We start from the raw sequence: 22,137 nt of genomic DNA on the forward strand, positions 1-22,137 counted from the left end.
GAAGAGACTGGGTTTCCTGGGGAAACTTCAGGTAAAACTTTTCCTATTAAATCTTCAGAGTCCTAAATAAATTTTTTTGTGTGGTGCTAGGAATGGAACCCATGGGTGTTCTACTTTGAGCTACACTCACAGCCCTATTTTATTTTTTTATTTGGAAATGGTCTTGCTGAGTTGCTGAAAGCCTTGCTAAGTTGCTGAGGCTGGCTTTAAACCTGTGATCTCTCTCAGCCTTCCAAGTACTGGAATTACAAGTGTACACCAACATACCTGGCTCTAAATAAGGTATTTTTATAAGAAAGTTATTGGTTTTCACTTATGTTCTTGTGGGTGAGAAAAATCATAAGATTTGATGTATTTTTTATACAATAAAGTTTACTAAAAAGTAAATGCTTTGGTTTACTTAATTTGAAGTTAACTCCTTTAGTTTTGGAGTGTAGCTTCAATAATGAATTAGAAGCTGCGCATGGTGGCACATGCCTGTAATCCCAGTACTTGGGAGGCTGAGATAGGATCACAGGTTCAAGGACAGCCTTAGCAAGTAGTTAAGACTAATCAACCTAGCAAGACCCTGTTTCAAAATAAAAATAAAATAGGGATGGGGGGATAGCTTGGAGGCAGAATGTCTGTGGGTTCAATCCCCCAGTAACCCCCCCCAAGTCAGTGAATTAGAAGTCAGCATTAAAGTATTTTCTGATCATAATAGTAAAACTTTTCACCAAAGGAAATGTAGGATAGATAATAAAGAGGCAAACAAGTCACCTGTAATCCCAAATCTGAAGAGCAAGAGCTAATAATTTTGTTTACCATGTAGCAAGTATTGTTCCAAGTCCCTTACATGGATTAATTTATTCCTATTAACTGCAGAACACATATCCTCATAGTTGCAACAGGCAGTTTAAATTGGCCTACATTCTCAAGCACTATGTGTATGTATGTTTGTCAAATTAGAATTCAGGATACTTTATATGCTATTTTTGGTACTGGGGATTGACCCCAGGGGCTACATCCACAGCTCTTATTTTGAAACAGGGTATCACTGGTTGTTGAAGCCAGCCTTGAACTTGCATTCCTCCGGTCTCAACCTTCCAAGAACTGGGATTACAGGCTAGGTTTAATATGTTCTTTGCAATATACTTCCTCCACTTTAAACAACATATTTTTTTCATGACTGTTTTATTTTTATTTTATATTATTTTTGGGGGTGCTGGGGGTGGAACCCAGGGGCTTTCTACCTCCGGGCTATACTCCCAGACCTATTTTATATTTTATTTGGAAACAGGGTCTCACTAAGTTGCTAAAGAGCCTCACTAAGTAGCTGAGGCTGGCTTTGAACCTACGCGATCCTCCTGTCTTAGCTTCCCAAGCGCAGGGATTACAAGCGTGCGCCACCACACCCGGCTTCATAACTGTTTTACAATCGATTCTTTTTGTGTGTGTGTGGTACTGAGGGTGGAACCCAGAGGCTTTCTACCTCCGAGCTATACTCCCAGACCTATTTTATATTTTATTTGGAAACAGGGTCTCACTAAGTTGCTGAGAGCCTCACTAAGTAGCTGAGGCTGGCTTCGAACCTGTGTGATCCTCCTGTCTCAGCCCCAGTACTGCAAGCAAAACAGCAACAACAAAACACCTCATGCAACAACAAAATTTTCTGAATTTGTTAGCAGCTTAACCAGCAAGTTAGCTGACCCAACTGGCAAGAATAACTACCAGCTACTCTTGGACACAAGAAGTATGATATTTGTGTAATATAGGTAGATTACCTAACATGCTCACATGTCAGAATGCAACTACTTTAGGGCTATTCAAGTTAAATTTATCAATACTGTTTTTGCTTTTCAATGTGAATAATTATAAATATATATGAAGACTCTAGTTTGTACAAGGCTCAAGAAGATACAAAGTTATTCAGATAAATTGGAAGAGAGAAGCCCGCATGCCTATCTATACTAGTAATTGGAGAACAAGCAAAAGCCAAAGGAGGGAACAGTGCTATGGGAGCTCAAAGTAGACAGGCCAGGCCAGGCCGCACCTGCAAAGCCATGGGAAGCGAATCACTGAGCTACAAAAGCAGCAGGTTCAGACAAGACTGAAGAAAGCTACACAGTTTTATGCCAGTTTAATGCGAATTAAACTCTTGATATAATTATTTAATCATGTAAACAATCTCTACAAGTAGGTCCTTCGCAAACAAGAGATATATGTACAAAAGATGAATTAGTACATCCAAAGCTGTACTTTTAGGGCTAACTCCTTGTTACATTTTTTTTTTTTGGTGGTACTGGGCTTCCTGGAAGCCCTTGAACCTTCGGGCTACACTCCCAGACCTATTTTATATTTTTATTTGGAAACAGGGTCTCCTAAGCCAGCACGCGTGGCTGACTTCGAACCTGCGCGATCCTCCTGTCTCTGCCTCCCAAGCACGGGGATTACAAGCGTGCGCCACCACGCCCGGCTTACATTTAAAAAAAAAAAAACCTAATATTTATCAGAGCACTTTCTGTGAGCCAGGCACTATGGGTAACGCAACAGCATAATGGTGGTCCTTGTCATTAGTAGCTTGTAGTATAATGTTGAGCAGAGGCAAGTGTGTGCCGCCGCCACCCTGTGCCCTTTTCTTTGGTCAAGGCACCTCAGGCACTTCTGCAGCTGCAATCGCAGGCTCCGTCATCCCACTGGATTCCGAAGAACGTAGCCTTTTCCTGAAGAAACTCCTTTCTTCAATGCTTCAGGCCAGCTGTGAGTCTCAAAGTAAGTGGCCAGGATATCGAAGACTGTTAAAGGATAAACAGAAAACAATGACCATACAGGCAAAGAGAAACAGTGAATGACTAGAGGGACGGGGTGTTCTGGATATTTTGTTGAACCAATGTCTTCTGCAACAATCACACACGGTACTAGATCTTGGGACAGAGGCAAAGACACAGCCCTGCCAGCTCACAAAGACTTCACTAGACAGAGATACAGGCTGTGCGACAACACAGGAGCACAGGGAAACGGAAAACAGGGCCCCAACTGGCCGGCAGGAAGCCACTGTGAAGAACAGACAGGAGTCCACTGCTCAGTGAGGGGTTAAAGGTGGGGCATCCCGGCAAAGGGGAGGATTTCAACTATCTTTAACACAGCTGAGACTGGGAAGGAAATGCAGAATGCCTCTCAGTGGTCAGAATACATGGCGCAAAGTGCGTGCAGTCAGTCAGGCATACTAGTCACAGGAGACGGAGTCAGGGAGCATTTATACTTCAGCACAGTGCAAAGCAGCAGCCCCAGGACCCAGGCACACTGGGTGTGCGCCATGCGAGCAGTACCTTGATTGATGGCCAGTATCTCTGAATGGTAGTTTTTCTCATTCTGATGCCTGACCATGTATTCCTGGATTGGCAAGCGGGCTGTCATAACAGAGTGTTCCCGGGCCTTCTGAAATGTCACCTTCTGTAAATAAGTTAAATGTCTTTCTTATTACAAAACAAAATGATATAATCTCATAATAGTTTAGCAAGTTATAAGAATTCACTATTCTGGTTTCAATCTGTAGTCATAACAAAAGGACAAACATATTAAAAATAAGAATACATTAGAATGGAAATAACTACAGGTAATGAATACTTATCCCAGGGCAGGGGCCTCCAAGCTACACCCCCAGCCCGATTTTTTACTCTTTATTTTGAAAAAGGGTCTCACTAAGTTGCAGAGGGCCTCACTAAGTAGCTGAGGCTGGTCATGAACCGTAATCCTCCAGTCTCAGCCTCCCAAATGCTGGGATTACAAGCATGCGCCACTACACCCAGCTTTTTTATTTTAATTATCTTTTTTTTCTTTAGTGCTGGGGATTGAACCCAGGGGCATTGTACCTCTGAGCCACACACCTCCAGCCCAATTTTCTATTCTTTAATTTCTGAAACAGGGTCTCACTAAGTTGCAGTGTCTCAACTAAGTAGCTGAGGTTGGCTATGAACCCAGATCTTCCTTTCTCCCCCTCCCAAGTACTGGGATTACAAACATGTGCCACCATGCCTGCCTTGGATATCTAGTGTTTTGAATATCTTTTTTTTAAGCTCATAGCCAAGCAGTAGTTGCAAGAGAGACAGATCTAAGAAAAAAAGGTAATTAAAAAAAAAAAGCTGGGTATCGTGGTACATGCTTATCCTAGCATTCTGGAGGCTGAGACTGGTGGAGGACCACAGTTCCGGCCAGCCTCAGCTACTTAGTGAGGCCCTATGCAACTCAATGAGACCCGGATTGAAAATAAAGAATAAAAAATAGGGCTGGGATGTAGCTCAGAGGCCCCTGCCCTGGGATAAGTATTCTTCGTTACCTGCAGTTACTTCCATTCTAATGTACACATAAGATCTAAGACGAGTATGCAGTAGGCAATAAAGCAGCATGAGGTATAAAATCTGGTAACCCAACCAAAAGGAAGTGCTCCAAACAACAAATTCACAACTCAAAAAGCTCAACAATTTGAGGCCACTGAGGGTTACTGTACCAAAAATGACTTCTGTAAGATATCCCTGAGTCACAAACTGAAGCTTAAGTTATATTTGCTACCTTGTAAGAAGCACAGTAAGGATTTTCTTCCTTGTAAAAGAGTTCAGGGTAAAAGAGAAAGGGTTAAATCACTAGGATAACCGGCAGACTTGGGTTTAGAGAGCCTCAATAGTATTCCACTTCAACTACCGCTCCAATGTTTGTCCCATATTCTCTATGACCGCTTTTATTTTTGCGATCCTCCTCAGGCCTCCCAAATGCTGGGATTACAAGCATGTGCTACCACACCCGGCTCCATGACCTCCTTCTAAAGTGGCTGTCTGACCTCTAAATGGACAACCATTGGGACACCAGAGTTCATATATAATGGAATGACTCAGTCCAACTTTTTTTTTCTTTTTTTTTGGGGGGCAGGGACTGGGGATGGAACCCAGGGACATTATGCCTCCGAGCTATACCCCCAGCCCTATTTTTTATTCTTTATTTTGAAGTAGGGTTTCACTAAGTAGCTGAGGCTGGCTGTGAACCTGTGATCCTCCTGTATAGCCTCCCAAGAACTGGGATTCCAAGCATGTGCCACTATGCCCTGCTCATCTCATTCCAACTTGGTGGTATCAGTTGGTTAAAAAAAATCTTCACACAGAAAAATTTCTTGTCTTCCCTAAGATTTCTACTTACTTACCTAGTTCTATTATGCCAAGGCCAACAAGCAAATAAAATGGCCTTTCTACAAGATGGCCATTCAGATGCCTGAAGCCAGTGATCATGCCCCTAGGCATACTTTTTTTTTTTTTTAAATGATACTGGGTATTGAACTCAGGGACAGTCTGCCTCTGAGTTACACTTCTAGCCCTTTACATTTTTTATTTTGAAACAGTCTCAGTAAGTTGCTGAGGGACTTGCTAAATTGCTGAGGCTGGCCTTGAATCTATGATCCTCCTGTCTCAGCCTCCCAAGAACTAGGCTTACAGGCATGCACCACCATGCCTGTTTTTTAATCTTTTTAGTCTAAAACAGCTTTCTGCCTGTTTTAGTTGCCATTACAGTGACTTTGTTTTTGAAAGAAAAAATGTTATCTTACAGAATGTTCCTCATTCTGTATTTGTCTATTTCCTCAGCATTTTGAGCAAGAATACTTCACAGGTGAGATTCTACTGCATCAGGAGACACAATGTCAGACTGGTGGTGTGCGGTAGGAAGGAGACCACCAGACTGCGTCACTGTCATGGTACATTTTCCCCTTTATAATTTGTGTAGTAATACCTTAAGATCACATAAATAGCTGATTCCTCCATAACCTTTCATTTAATCAAATGCTTGATTCAATAATTATACTGGGACTGACAAAGATGACCTTCTAATTCTATGATACATTCTTCATTTATTAGCTTTTTTTTTTTTTGCAGTTACTGGGGATGGAATCCAGGAACATTCTACCTCTGAGTTATACTCCCAGACCAATTTTTTTTTATATTTTTATCTGGAAACAGGGTCTCCTAAGCCAGCAAGGCTGGCTTCGAACCTGCGCGATCCTCCTGTCTCTGCCTCCCAAGCGCGGGGATTACAAGCGTGCGCCACCATGCCGGGCTCTTATTCTTTATTTTGAAACAGGGTCTCACTGAGTTGCAAAGGGCCTCACTAAGTAGTAACTGAGGCTGTCTATGAACCATGATCCTCCTGTCCCAGCCTCCCAAATGCTGGGATTACAAGCGCGCGCCACCACGCCCAGCTGGTGTGCTTTTTAAAGAGACCCACTGCCCATTTTTTTAGATCATCACCAGGAAGTCATGAAACAGTGTATTCCAAAATAAATGCATTTAAGCTACCATGCCTGTTAAGATTGGTACATATGAAATTATATAAATACACCCTCACATATAGAAAACAGTTATGTAAAATAGATCCACAACACATACTTGTGTGATCACAGAATAGACCAAGAGGGATACATAAGAAAAACTTAACAATTTGCCTTGGGAGATGGAGAGAGAGGAGAGTGGGAAGAAGACTTAGTTCTCACTATTTGTGTATTTTTGTACATGTTATCTATTTTACCATCATTCAACTTAATAGCTATTATGTTAATTAGTAAATATAAATAAAATCATATCAGCAAATATATAGACATATATTTGTGTGTGTGTGTGTGTGTTACTAGGGACTGAACACGGGCAATCTACCTCCAAGCTACACCCCTAGGCTATTTTATTCTTTTATTCTGAAACAGGGTCTCACTAAGTTGTTGAGGGTCTCACAAGTTGCTGAGGCTGGCCTTGAACCTGAGATCCTCCTGTCTCAGCCTCCCAAGTACTGGGATTACAGGCATGTGCCAGTGCATCCAGCTGGCATTCTACCTCTGAGCTATACCCCCAGCCATTTTTTTTTTTTTTTACTGAGGCTCTTGCTGAGTTCCTGAGGCTGTCCTCAAACTTGTGATCCTCCTATCTCAACCTCCTACGTACTGGCATTACAGGTGTATGCCACTGTGCCCAGCTCCTAGTAAATATTTGTATAATATAAACAATTTTTTTTTACCGGTCTGGGGATGGAACCCAGGGGCATTCAACCTCCAAGCAACACCCCTGCCCTATTTTTTATTCATTCTTTCTTTCTTTCCTTAGTTTTTTTCTTTCTTCCTATTTATTTATTTATTTGTGTGTGTGTGTGTGTGTGTGGTACTGGGGTGGAACCTAGGGGCTTTTCTACCTCGGGCTATAATCTCAGACCTTTAATTTTTTTTATACTTTATTTGGAAACAGGGTATCACTAAGTTGCTGAGAGCTTCATTAAGTATTTGAGGCTGGCTTCCAGCCTGTGTGATCCTCCTATCTCAGCCTCCCAAGCGCTGGGATTACAAGTGTGCGCCACCACACCTGGCCTATTCTTTATTTTGAAACAGGTTCTCACTAAGTTGTGGAGGGTCTCACTAAGTAGCCGAGGCTGTCTGCGAACCATGATCCTCTGGTCTCCGCCTCCCAAATGCTGGGATTACATGTGTGTACCACTACACCCGGTTTAGAAACAAATTTTAAAGCCTTGATGATACTTCAATTATTCCAATAAAATTTCAATTCGACAAAGACATCTGGACAGTCTCACTGAGTTTGAAGTTTTGGAATAAGAATCTTAGGAAAAAAAAATTGCTGGTAAGAATGCAGTCGGAAGCCGGGTGTGGTGGCATACGTTTGTAATCCCAGCATTCGGGAGGCTGAGACGGGAGGATCAGGTTCGCGGACAGCCTCAGCTACTTAGTGAGACCCAGTTTCAAGATAAAGAATAAAATCGGGCTGGGGATGTAGCTCAGAGGTAATATGCCCCTGGGTTCTATCTTCAGTACCGCAAAAAAAAAAAAAAAGGCTAGGGGTGTCACTCAGAGTGAATGCCCCTGGGTCCTATCCCCAGTACCGCATTAAAAAAAAAAAAAAAAAGACGCCGGGCGTGGTGGCTGTATTATGCCGCACGCTTGCTTCTCCGAGCTTGGGAGGCAGAGACAGGAGGATCGCGCAGGTTCGTGTCAGCCTCGCTGGCTTAAGAGACCCTGTTTACAAATAAATATTTAAGGTCTGGGAGTGTAGCCCAGAGGGAGAAGGGCTTCCAGGAACCCCAGTACCACCAATAAAAATAAATAAATAAATAAAAAAAAGAATGCTGAGTCAATGCATGGTCTCAACCTTGCAGCACTGAGAAGAAAGAAGCTTAATTCCTAAATCCAGCTTCTGTCAGGCTCAGGACTGCTGACACTGCTGATGAGAAGACAGACTTCACTGGCGGGAGGGCCAACCTAGACAAGCGGGCCTTTTTTTTCTGTGTCCTCTAATGCCCTCTAAGCGCCTAGGCCCTTTGGGTAAGAATATGACTGCACATATGCCTTTAAAAGAAAGCACTGGACTTCAAAATATAGATGCTGGGACAGAAGTATATTTACCTTCTGAACACTTTCATCCACAAGTCCACCAAGGATGTAAACTTTGTTTAGGTCGACATCTTCAAGAGCTAATGAAAAAATGAAGGCTATTGAGATCAAATCTGTTTTATAATTTCCAAATCCAAAGAAAGCAAAAGGAAATAAATATTAACAAATAAAGATGAAATGTAATAAACAAAACAAAAAAAAAAACAGCCAGGGATGGTGGCGTATGCTTGTAATCCCAATACTTGGGAGGCTGAGACAGGAGGATTACAGGTTCACAGCCAGCCTCAGCAAATTGTGAGGCCCTCTGCAACTTAGTGAGACCCAGTTTCAAAATAAAGTAGGGCTGGGGGTGTGGTTCGGAGATAGAATGCCCCTGGGTTCAATGTCCAGTACCGCCAAAAAAAAAAAAAATAATAATAGTAACGATAAGACAGGAGACTTGCCCAGTAAAACCAAATTTAGAAATTTAGTTCTCTGAAAAGACCAATAAAATAGTCTGTTGGCATATCTAATCAAAAAAGAGTTTATTCAAATCAACACTACATTCAGAAAGGAAATAAAATCATGACTTTTTTTTGTGGTGATGGGGATTGAACCCGGGGCCTTCCACATACTAGGCAAGCACTATCACTGACCTATATCCTCATCCCAGGAAACAAAACTATATAGAGGAACATGTAATAATTAGAAGAGAATACTACAATCAACTTAATAAACTTGAAAGATATGTGAGACAGATGATTTCCTAGGGAAAAACAAATTTGTCTAATACTGATCCCAGAAGGGCCAAAGGAGGAAGAGGGCCCGGACTGAGGATGGTGCCCTGACTGTACAGCAGTGTGCACATGGCAGGACATACACAAAGCATTGGCAAATGCCTGCCCACAAATGGCGTGCACTTCAGGTTCATCCGCCTTCCCACTTTGATCCTCCTTGAGTGGCTTTAATAAATTCTGTCTGGCCAGGTGTGGTGGCGCACGCTTGTAATCCACGCGCTTGGGAGGCTGAGATAGGAGGATCACACAGGTTCGATGTCAGCCTCAGCTACTTAGTGAGGCTCTCAGCAACTTAGTGAGACCCTGTTTCCAAATAAAATAGAAAATAGGTCTGGGAGTATAGCCCGGAGGTAGAAAGCCTCTGGGTTCCACTCCAGTACCACAAAAAATAAATAAATAAATAAATAAATAAATAAATAAATAAATTTCTGCCACGGGAAGTACTTGGACCAAGGGCTAGGAACAAAGTGCTACGTGAATCCGTGCAGTAATGAACATACCGTGCTCAGAGTCAGGAGTCAGGTACACCAGGGTCTCCAGAGGAAATAAACTAAAGCAGTCTTCTTCTGTCATGTCTAGCTGGAAAATGCAAAGGACCCAGTATGTCAGAAGTGAAGTTAAAATGAAAGCCACAGTCCAACAGCTAGTTACTGGACACCTGCTCCTGGCAGGCATGCCTCTAGGTGGATCAAGGAGCACCTGTGGCCTCTGTGCCTCCTTAGGGAAGGCCACCACTGCTCAGCCCTAGATATACAATGCAAAGGCATTTTAAGTGACACTGATCTGGAGCTGGGCGTGGCGGCGCTACCTGCAATCCCAGTACTTGGGAAGCTAAGAAAGGAAGATTGTAGGTTTGAGACTGGCCTCAGCAACACAGTGAGACTCTCAACAACCTAGCAAGACTCTGTATCAAAATAAATAAGAGCCACACGTGGTGGCGCATGCCTGTAATCCCAGCACTTGGGAAGCTGAGACAGGAGGATCACAGGAAGATTGGCAGCCAGCCTCAGCTACTTGGTGAGGCCCTTCACAACTTAATGAGACTCTTTACAGAATAAAAAATAGGGTCGAGTATGTAGCTCAGAGTAAAAATGCTCCTGGGTTGAATCCCTAGGACTACAAAAAATAAGTAAGTGAATAAATAAATAGAGCTGGAGGTGTAGCTCAAAGGTAGAATGTCCCTGGCTTCAACCCAAGTACCATGCACAAGAATAATAATAATAATTACAACAACAACAATAATGATAAAATAAGATCAAGGGTATAGCTCAGTGATAGAATGTACATGGGTTCCATCCCTAGTAGCACGCACGCACGCACACACACACACACACACACACACACACACACACACACACGAAACCAATCTGGATTCTCACTTGTTTATTTACTACATTTATGAGATCCAGGTGTGGTGGTGCACGCTTGTAATTCCAGGACTTGGGAGGCTGAGACAGGTGGATTGCAGGTTTGTGGCCAGCCTCAGCAACTTAGTGAGCCCCTCCACAACTTAGACCGTTTCAAAATAAAAAATAAAATAGGGCCGGGCATGATGGTGTGTGCTTATAATCCCAGTACTGTGAGGCTGAGACAGAAGGATTACACAGGTTCAAAGCCAGCCTCAGCTACTTAGTGAGACCGTTTCCAAATAAAATGTAAAATAGGTCTGGGAGTATAGCCTAGAGGTAGAAGGCCCCTGGGTTCCATCCACAGTACCACAAAAAAATAAAATAAAATAAAATAGGACTGGGATATAGAGTTAGAATACCCCTGGGTTCAATCTCTAGTACCACAGGGGTGGGGGAGAAATAAAGAAAAGAAAATCATGTTTCCTAATTCTGTACTACTTCCTAGATACTAGTAATATTAATTATTAGTTCGCCAATGCAGTGGAAGAAAGAGAATTTTTTTTTTTTTTGCAGGTCTGGTGATGAAACCCAGGGGCATTCAACCTCCCAGCTACACCCTCTGCCCTATTTTTTACTCTTTCTTTTGAAACAGGGTCTCACTAATTTGCGGAAGGCCTCACTAAGTAACTGAAGCTGTCCATGTGTCTTAGCCTCCTGAATGCTGGTATTACAAGTGTGCGCTACCATGCCTGGCTGAGAAAATTTTTTTTTTTCTTTTGCGGGTATGGGGCTGGAACCCAGGAGCATTTGACCTCCAAGTTACACCCCCTGCCTAGTTTTTATTCTTTATTTTGAAACAGGGTCTCACTGAGTTGCAGAGGACCTCACTAAGTAGCTGAGGCTGGCCTCGAACCACGATCTCCCTGTCTCAGCCTCCCGAATGCTGGGATTACAAGGGTATGCCACCACGCCTGGCTGAGAAAAATATTTTAATGAATGAAAAAATGAAGAAAAGAACTAAAGAATGAGAAGTTCTGAACTCTTCTTTCTAAATGTTTTTAGACTGTAATACAGAAAAGCTGTACTTTCTTTATATATACACATTACAGTACATGGGGGAATTGGTTCCAGGACCGCCTATGGATATCAAAATCCACTGATGCTCAAATTCCTTATATAAAATGGCCTAATATTTACATTTAATCTATGTATACCCCTCCCATATAAATTACTAGAGTACAATGTCTAATACAAAGTAGATGGTATGTAAATAGCTGTTAAACTGCATCATTTAGGGAACAATGACAAGGGAAAGATAGAGTTTCTACATCTTTGTTACAGACACATCTTTTCTCAAATTTTCTAAAAATATGTTTCAATCTGTGGAGGTGGATCCCCAGAGATAGAGGACCATCAAAATATGAAACACAGTAGTAAAAAGATTCTTACCAGATAGCTAGAAAATCCATCATTCATCCTCACACATTCTTCGTAGAGTGGACCGTCGGTTGTGAGTCCAGCGAGGCAGATCCAAAAGGGCCTGTCAGCCTTTTTGTTTGAACCATACAATCTTCGGATCTGTCCAGCCAGCCTACTCAATTCCTTCAAAGTAATAAGGCCAACTCAGGATGGAAACATGCACTCACTTTGAATTCAGTCAAAAATGTTTACACAGAAAGTTCACCAAGTGCTCCCCCAGAAAACCTCATGCCCTCGGCGAGCCCCGTCACTCCAGGAATGAGCCCATGCACACGCTGCACAGCCCGAGACGGCACCTCACAGATAAGACCATGCTGGCCCAGAGGTAGCGAGTGGGTGGATAAGCAGGATCCCCTCTCATGCTGACCCTGCTGCATATTTGATATATGAAATGGTTACGTTAGCTCTTAGCTAAAATGTCACCATGTGATATTTACTATTCAGCTAATATAAAGGGGTTAGATGGCTACACTGAAATTTTTTTTTTTTTTTTTTTGGTGGTACTGGGGTTCCTGGAAGCCCTTCTACCTCCAGGCTACACTCCCAGACCTATTTTTGCATTTTTATTTGGAAACAGGGTCTCCTAAGCCAGCGCGCGGGGCTAGCTTCGAACCTGCGCGATCCTCCTGTTTCTGCCTCCCAAGCGCGGGGATTACAAGCGTGCGCCACCACGCCCAGCTACACTGAAATCTTAATACCTCATCAGACACATCTGGCAACTTCATCCTAACTTAGAGATGCCAGTTTAAAGGTTTAAATGTCTACCCTGATTCTAGAAAGACTGTTTCACAACCTAGTCTATTGGAAGGAAGGGAGGGAGGGAGGGAGGGAGAGACAGGCCTTGGTTTGATTTAATCTGATATTTCAATGAACATAAACAGTAGAGAATCCCAAGTTCATCTTTTCACAGGGCTTCAGTTAGATGTTCCTGAAAGATCCCAGATCTACAATTTTCCTAGTTTCTCTGAAAAACACGTAAGCACTAGTACATGTAATAGGGAAGTCTGAAAATAAATCGCTTTGACTCCTGGTAAAACTGGGAAGACCTCAAACGGCCTAATTCAAGTTCTCTCCCAGTTCTGCCCCTGCACATGACATAAACCCCAGCTTAAAAATCTTTTTATCAAGGGGATGCATAGTTCCTGTTCATCTGAGTTGTGTGGGTTTTGGTTCCCTGCCACCCCATGGATATATACTTTTGTGGGAACCAGGGGGCACTACATCCTCTTGACACAACAAAGCCCGCATCCCACGAGTCCCGGTTGCTCATTCTATTCACAGGTGGCCTTGTGCGGCATGCAGTATCCTCCTGCCCCGGGTTATGAGTACCTGAAACTAATAAACTGTCTTCCTCATCTGTCCAGTGGCAGGTGTTGGAAATCCCTCCCCCACCTATAGGATGATTGAGAAATGATTAAAACATATACATTGCAAGAAGATTTCTACCAGTAGCCTTCCAAAAGGCAAATATTCTTCTTCCCAGCAGAAGGCCAAAGATTTAGTGTCTGGAGAATGGAGGCTGAAAGGTGCCATGGAGACCAGGGCAGCCATGAACACAGAAGCAAAGGTGGTGAGCTCAAAACAGAAGCCATAGTAAGATTTGCAAACTAAACCAAGGGATGTATGTCCTCTAACAGATTCTTTCCAACAGCCACCTTGGAACTTAGTAGCACAGTGTAGAAAACCAAACACTTTAGCTAGATTACTAAAGAACCACAGAAACCAGTGGTGGTGGACTCTTAAACCGGTGGTGGTGGATTCTCCGTAAAGGCGCACCCTTTGGGGCCTCCCTCCGGTGAGCAGGAATTCCAGCCTCAGTGCATGCCCTACCTTCTTGGACATGTGGTGGGTCATACTCAAATCAACACACAGTCTTGGTCCTGAGTGTTTGGCCTCTAGAAGTTTCTCTTTGGTTAAGGCTCTCAGAAAACGTTTGCTGTGCTGAGGGCAGATGCCTGTAACAGAAACATCAGAAAAGAAAATAGAAAACAATATTCTGTAAGAAACAAATCTCCCTTCACACAACTTCTTACAAAGTTGTAGAGTTTTACTGAACCTTTTTACAAGGGAACCTAGCAGACGGCACTAAGTAAGTGCTAGCTGTTGCTAGTATTTCTTCTGCTTTTGAGTTTATAAATACATATATCCACTAGACAGCTTATATTTAAAAAGCAGCCTTAACTTTTGCTTTCTTTGACACTTCGAGTCCCAACAAAATCAGATGAGTTCTACCTCTCAGATATTTCCCTATTCTTTCTTTCTTTCTTTCTTTCTTTTCTTTCTTTCTTTCTTTCTTTCTTTCTTTCTTTCTTTTTTTCTTTTTTTTTTTTGTGGTACTGGGGGTGGAGCCCAGAGGCTTTCTACCTCCGGGTTATACTCCCAGATCTATTTTTGGATACAGGGTCTCACTAAGTTACTGAAAGCCTCACTAAGTAGCTGAGGCTGGCTTTGAACTTGTGTGATCCTCCTGTCTCAGCCTCCCAAGCGCGGGGATTACCAGCGTGCGCCACCACGCCCGGCTTTCCCTATTCTTCTAAAAACATTAAGACACTAGTTTTCTGGAATAAGCATGTGATCACGTCAGAATCTCATTGTCACCTGGATTCTCGGCACGGCTGGTTTTCCTTCTCTCTTTCTCTTGCTTCCTTTTGCTCTTCTTGGCCGCAACTATCTTTTCCCAGTGTCTCTGTTTTCTCTGGACATTTTTCTTATGTTATGCAGAAAAAAAAATTGTTTGAGAACTTCATAAGCACCAAAAAGGAAAATTAATATTAAACATTACTTAATTACTTTTTTCCACTTAAGGTTAGGAGAAAAAAAAAAAAGATATTTTTGTCTTAAAAAATAAAAAAACAGCCGGGCGTGGTGGCGCACGCTTGTCATCCCAGCATTTGGGAGGCTGAGACTAGAGGAGCGCGGTTCGCAGACAGCCTCAGCTACTTAGTGAGGCCTCTGCAACCCAGTGAGACCCGGTTTTAAATTAAAGAAGAAAAAAATAGGGTTCGGGGTGTAGCTCAGAGGTAGAATGTCCCTGGGTTCCATCCCCAGTACTTCAAATAAAATAAAGTAAAATAAAATAAAAAACCTACACTGGGTTGTGTTTTGAGAAATCAGCACTTGGAAAAGACATGTGACCTGCTCAAGGCCACAGTAAATTCACTGGGGTCAAGTCCTAGAGTCTAGATTCCCTGATCCTTCTGATATCAAAAATTCCCTTTTGAATTTTTATTTGCTTTCCCTGTGACTCAGATGAAACTGAAACTTTAAGCCACTTAGCAGGAAATTAATTCCCCAATTAAAATACACAAAGCTAGCCGGGGAGGTGGTGGCACATGTCCTATACTTGGGAGACTGGGATAGGAGGAGTCCAGGTTTAAGACCAGCCTCAGCAATGTAGTGAGACTTTCATCAACCTAGTAAAACCCTGTTTCAAAAAAAATAAAAATAAAATAGGACTGGGGGTGTAGTTTGGAGGTAGAATGCCCCTGGGCTCAACTCCCAGTACCCCACCCCCAAGTTTATTTCCAGTCTTTTTATTATCAGTATCTACCCATAGGACAGGGGTCTCCGGGACACTCTGCCATCAAAGCCCTGCACTCACCGAGCACCAGGTCTCACTGCCTGTGGGGAGGGGCTCTCTCTCTCGGCACTCACACTCCACATCAATCTGCAGGAGCCGGAAGCTTTCAAAGAGTCCATCTTCACCACTCTCCTCTGGGATGCCTTCTTGCCCCTGCAACACTGGTGACTCTGTTCCCTGGGCACTCCCTTCCAACATCCAGGCCATGTGCTTAGACCTCGGTCCTTTCAACCACAGGAGGAAATTCACCATTACTTGAAATACTACATTATTTTACTTACATAGCCAACTCCCTACATACAAAAGACAAATAGTACTATTGTATTATTGATGGAGCACAAGAGTATAAAATATGGACTCAGATTTATTGAACTAAGAAAAGCATGTGTCTTCCAGAGAAATATCCAGCATAGCAACAGCTTAGTAGCAAGGAAGCCAAACACACTTAAGAGAACAAACACAATTCCTGACATCTCCAAGCAATCAGTGACCAGCCATTTTTGTAGTGACAGATAGCCATGTTATTGTGTTCTTTGAAATGTACTCTGTGATTATCTTTTAAACAGTTTACTTTCAAGTCAGTAACTTAGCAAATACTTAGTAAGCCACCTACTATATACAAAATCCTGTATCCAAAACATTTTGGGAGAATAGAGAGCCAGCCAAAAAATGTGGTAAAGTGGCACAAAACCAACCCAGATGCTTCTGGTTTTTTGGCGATGTATCATGTTTTATTTCTTCAATTTACTCCTTCTCCCCTGCCTCAGCTGAGTACCACTGTAACACAAAGTCCCAGCCAACTGCGAGACTGTTTAATATCCCTCAGAAGTGCTGAGGCTGAAAAATATGGACTTACAGTAACAGCACACTTAACAAAGGATGTTATAAGTTCAGTGGTCAAACTCCCTGAGGAGAAAATAGGTCAGAAAGCTCTAGTCTAAGCCGGGTGTGGCAGCACACGCCTGTAATCCCAGTACAGGAGGGGCTGAATCCAGAGGATACCAGGTTGTATACCATCTTCAGCAAATTAGCAAGGCTTTCAGCAACTTGTCAAGACCCTGTCTCCAAGTTAAAAAAAGTAAAATTTAATAGGGCTGGGGGTGTAGTTTGGAGGCAGAAAGTCCCTAGGTTCAATCCAGGGGAAGGAAGAGAAGGAAAAAGAAGAGGGAGAGAGAAAGGCATGCTGGCTCCAGTCTCTGGTCATGTGTCAAGTGACACAGATCAAGAGTTGCATGACCATTTTCATTGCCCGTGCTGGTCCTGAGTTGTAACGCCGTTATTTTAGAAAAAAAAATATATTTAAAAATGTAAATGCATGTAATGCAATTGATGTATGTAGTATAATCACCTACTTACTCATTTATTGTGGTGCTGGGGATTGAACCCAGGGGTATTCTATCTCTGAGCTACACTCCCAGCCCTATTTTTTAATTATTTAATTTGAAACAGGGCCTCACTAAGTTGCCGGGCGGGGTGGGTGGGTGGGTGGGGGTGCTCACTGACTAGCTGAGGTTGGCCCGCAAACCCGGATCCGCCAGTCTGAGCCTCCCAAGTACTGGAATTACAAATGTGTGCCACCATGCACGGCTATAAAGACCTATTTATAATGAAAACTAATGCTCTTCACCCTTACCGCACCTACTTCTAGTGCAACCATTGTTAACCAGCTGATTTTAGTCTGGCAACTAACCCCTTAACCCCTTATTAGTAAATTTACCTGCTTTAAACTTACCGACTCCCAATGAAACAGGAGAAGTCACATCACTTAAGTAAATCCCCTAACATTTTAAATCCTTTATCATGTGTCTTTTTTTAATCATTATTATTACTTTCTTTCTTTCTTTTTCTTTTCTTTTTTTTTTTTTTTTTTTTTTTTGCGGGTCTGGGGGTGGAACCCAGGGGCATTCGACCTCCGAGCTACAGCCCCAGCCCTATTTTTAATTTTTAATTTTGAAACCGGGTCTCACTGAGTTGCAGAGGGCCTCACTAAGTAGCTGAGGCTGTCCGCGAACCGCGATCCTCTCCGGTCTCAGCCCCTCAAATGCTGGGATTACAAGCGTGCGCCCGGCATTATTACTACTATTGCGGTGCTGGGCATCCAACCCAGGACCTCGTGCACGCTGGTCAAGCGCTCCACCCGCGCTAGAGCCCCTAAACCCAGGCCCGAGCGTAGGATGCGAACCCGCGGGGAGGCATGCAGGAGAAGCACCACCGGGGTGGGGTACCGCTGCCGCGGGACCCGAACGCTTCCTGCCCGGCATCCCCATGTAGGACCCCACAGCCGCCAGCCCTCCCGAAATCAGTCCCCGACGGACCTGAACCCTACGGCTCGTGGGCCTGCAGACGCGCACTCTCGCCCCGCCCACTTCCGGTTTCTGGCCCAGCTCCGAGCGGCATTCTGGGAATTGTAGTTTTCAACCTGGCGGTGCGGAGGGCTGGGCCAGGAGCTCCTCCCAGCCTCAGTTTCCTCCTCTGTTAGTTGATGTTTACAATCCTAGTCCCTTAAATACCCCACAGGGCTCCTGCAGGTGACCAGGCAGTTTGTTGGTTTTTAGAGACTGGACATTAGACTGGCGTGATGTCCCATGCCTAGAATCCCAGTACTTGGGAATCTGAGTCTGGTGGATTGTAGGTTCCAGGTCAGCCTCAAGAATTTAACGAGGCTCTCAGAAAATTAGTGAGATTCTGTTTCAAATATAAAATAAGCTGGGCGTGGTGGCGCATGCTTGTAATCCCAGTATCCGGGAGGCTGAGACCAGAGGATCGTGGTTCATGGATAGCATCAGTCAAGTAGTGAGGCCCTTCGCAATTTAGTAAGACCCTGTTTCAAAATACAGAATAAAAAATAGGGCAAGGGTGTAGCTCGGAGGTCAAATGCTCCTGGGTTCCATTCCCAGACCCGCAATAAATAAATAAAAGTAAAAAAAAAAAAAAATGTAGGACTAGGGGTTGTAGCTCAGAGGTAAAAAACGCCCCTGAGTTCAATCCTCAATACCCCTCAGGGGTATTTTTTTCCCCTCAGGGGGAAAAAAAAATGCTGCCCATTGCAAAATTGAGGTAGGAGCACACCTCGAACCACCCACCATCATCTCTCAGCCTGGGGCTCTAGCCCTAGCTCGATTTCCCAATAACTAGCAGGGCTCAGGAGCTACCATAGCCCTTTCCTGGGGCACAACCCCTCTCTGCTTGGCTATCCAGACTCACAACAGAAATGTATGACTGGGATTGGCAGGCAAGGGATCTAGCCTCTGCCTGCCCTACCTTATCCATCTTTCTTCACCATCAATGGGGAAAGCGAGGCTGGAAGACATGAAGCAACTTGCTCACGCCTGTGTTGATAAAGGCACACTTCCCCTCACTCCTGCAGTCCTGGGAGTCTCACCCGTTAGGACAGAACCATACCACAAATAAACCTGAGCGCTCTCTCTCTCTCTCTCTCTCTCTCTCTCTCTCTCTCTCTCTCTCTCTCTCTCTCTCTCTCTCTACCAAGGCCTCGTTGGAGCCTTCTCTGGACCACTGCTTTTCTTTTATGTTTTCTTTTTGTGTGTGTCTCTCTCTGTGTGTGTGTGTCACTGGGGATCGAACCTAGGGGACTTTATTTCTGAGATCCTACACCCTCAGCTCTATTTTATTTTTATTTTGAAACAGGGTCTCACTGGATTGCTGAGAGTCTCACTACTTGCTGAGACTGTCCTCGAACCTGTGACGCTCCTGTCTCAGCCTCCCAAGTACTAGGATTACACAGGTGTGTGTCACCATGCCCGGCTGACCCACTGTTTTTATTCTGGACTTTTCTTTGCATCCCTCCTGTCAATGCCTCTTTGATGTGATTTTTAAACACTGTCACAAAACAGCCCTTCTCCTGCATAAGGTGTTTTCTAAACCCAGCTCTGTCAGCTGGCTCACAAAGTGGCTGGAGCAGCTTCAGGCGACCCTTTCAAGACTGAGCTCGCACCATAGCTGCCAGTCCCGTCCCTGCACCTCACGCTCAGCTGTATGGATACCCTCCCACACACATGTGCACACATGGCACTGTGTCCCTTCACCTCTGAATGAGTGCATGGCCACCCTTTTGTAGAAAGAAAAGGCCTTTTTCCTGGTCTCACTGCTTCCCCTACGTCACCCATTTGCCATATGATTATGTGTCTCCTCTACTCTTTTTTTTTTTTTGGTACTGGGGATGGAACCCAGGGGCGTTCTACCTCTGAGCGACATCCCCAGCCCTATTATTTCTTCTTTTATTTCGAAACAGGGTCTCACTGAGTTGCAAAGGGCCTCACTAAGTAGCTGAGGCTGTCTGTGAACCGCGATCCTCCGGTTTCAGCCTTCCAAATGCTGGGATTACAAGCGTGCGCCACTACACCCAGCCCCGTGTCTCCTCTACTCCAGATCCTTCAGTGGTCCCCACTGTACCTGCATGTAAAACCCAACCCTGTTCTCAAGCCTGCACCACCTGGTTCCTGACTGCCCCTCCCACCTCATCTCCTGTCCCTCTCTCTCTAATATACCATGTTCCAGTTGCACTGGTTTCAAAATGCTTTAAGCACAACAAGGGCCTTTGCATATACTGGCCCCTTCCCTCTCATGGTTTCTGTGGCTGGCTCACGTCCTTTATGCCTCAGTTTAAACACTCCCTTTGCAGAAAGGCCTTTTCTGGCCACCCTAGGTAAGATTGGCTCATTCTCCCCCTGTCTTGGCATCTTCTCTGTTTTTTTAAAATCATGTCTCAGTCTGTCGGGTGTGGTGGCGCACGCTTGTAATCCCTGCGCTTCAGAGGCAGAGATAGGAGGATCGCGCAGGTTAAAGCCAGCCGTGCTAGCTTAAGAGACCCTGTTTCCAAATAAAAAAGTATAAAAATAGGTCTGGGAGTGTAACCCGGAGGTAGAAGGGTTTCCAGGAACCCCAGTACCACCAAAAATAATAAAATAAAATAAAATAAAATAACTTCTCAGTCAATAATGTATTGTTTTCTATCTTTTCTGCTAATTGTAACTTAAGGAGATTGCTTGACATGTTCATGGTTGCATTTCCAATGCAACTGCTTAGTAAATATTGACAGAATAAATGACTTTTCTCTTTTTTTGGGGCGGGTCTAGGGATGGAACCCAGGGGCATTCACCTTCTGAGCCATACCTCCTGCCCTATTATCTATTCTTTATTTTGAAACAGGGTCTCACCGAGTTGCAAAGGGCCTCACTAAGTAGCCGGGGCTGTCCCCATACCACGATCCTCCGGGTCTCAGCCTCCCAAATGCTGGGATTACAAGCGTGCGCCACCACGCCCGGCTACTTTTCTCCTTTCTTGATACATCCAAATTCGACCTACCGAATCTGTGCCCTGACACATGGTAGATACTCAATAAATACTCCTGACATATGAATGCTGCCCCACAGGAAGCTTTCCCTGATTACTACTCTGCTTCTCACTCCCCAAATGGCATCAGTCTCTTTAGGGGTTTCCCAGCACCTTGTCTCTTCTCCTTGGTGGCCCTGAGCACACCCACACCATGCCTTATGTTGTCTCTACGAGCATCTAACCTCCACCAGGAGCTCTTGAATATAGGATTCCCGCCTCATTATTTATATCCATTAATTCTGCACCGGGCACCACCTGGCATGGCTGTACCATAAATGTTTGCTGAAAGAGATAGATCAGCTGATACAAGGGCAGATGAAAAAAGGGGGGCTGGGCATAAGTGTCCAGTAGTTTCTTAGTCATGAAACAATGGACTTTTGTGAGGCAGGGTTTGGAGTCTCATCCTGCTCTCTCCTGTAGGGGGGCCCGGCATCACAAAGAAAGTGCCAAACATGGTGGCCTCTCCTGAACATTATTAGCTTCTCAACAACAGTGAGGGGTTCCCATCACTTCTGGGGCTTAGTCCTCATGGGACTGAAAAGAAAAAGGCCAATGCCATACAGCTGCAACCCAAGAAAGGTGATGGATTTGAGAGGAGGACAGACAGAGAGAGAAGGGAACCCAGGTTGACTGAGCACCTCACCTGGAGGCTTTAGTCTTCTTCCTGCCCTCCATAACTATTTCTTGTAAAAATATTGACTAATAAGCCGGGCATGGTGGCGCACGCTTGTAATCCCTGCGCTTGGGAGGCAGAGACAGGAGGATCGAGCAGGTTCGAAGCCAGCCGCACTGGCTTAGGAGATCCTGTTTCCAAAAATAAAAAAGTATAAAAGAGTTCTGGGAGTGTAGCCCAGAGGTAGAAGGGCTTCCAGGAACTCCAGTACCACCAAAAAAAAAAAAAATATATATATATATATACACTAATATATAACAATCTCTAGGATGTTGCTAGTGTTAAAATGTATTCGAAGCACACATTACAATTATTACAAGGGTGGTGCCACACCCTTGTAATTCCAGCATTTGGGAAGCTGAGACAGGAGGATCGCCATTCACGGACAGCCTCATCCACTTAGTGAGGCCCTATGCAACTCAGTGAAACCCTGTTTCAAAATGAAGAATAAAAAATAGGGCTGGGGGTGTTGCTCAGAGTTGGAATGCCCCTGGGTTCCATCCCTTGTACTGCAAAAAATAAAA

At 44.0% G+C, this 22,137-nt stretch overlaps 1 protein-coding gene across 1 annotated transcript; it reads right to left on the minus strand.

Moving 5' to 3' along the window:
* Positions 1 to 2,667: 2,667 nt before the first annotated feature.
* Positions 2,668 to 15,792, minus strand: TRMT10B (tRNA methyltransferase 10B; the record flags this gene model as incomplete). Its single annotated transcript, XM_080708930.1, has 8 exons — positions 2,668 to 2,774; positions 3,309 to 3,432; positions 8,414 to 8,481; positions 9,678 to 9,756; positions 11,976 to 12,128; positions 13,836 to 13,960; positions 14,604 to 14,712; positions 15,607 to 15,792. 8 exons carry the CDS (start codon positions 15,790 to 15,792, stop codon positions 2,668 to 2,670), a joined length of 951 nt encoding a protein of 316 aa, XP_080565056.1.
* Between the last annotated feature and the right edge of the window lie 6,345 nt (positions 15,793 to 22,137).

This window comes from Muscardinus avellanarius, assembly GCF_963383645.1.
Source record: "Muscardinus avellanarius genome assembly, chromosome: 13".
Classification (NCBI taxonomy): Eukaryota; Metazoa; Chordata; class Mammalia; order Rodentia; family Gliridae; genus Muscardinus; species Muscardinus avellanarius.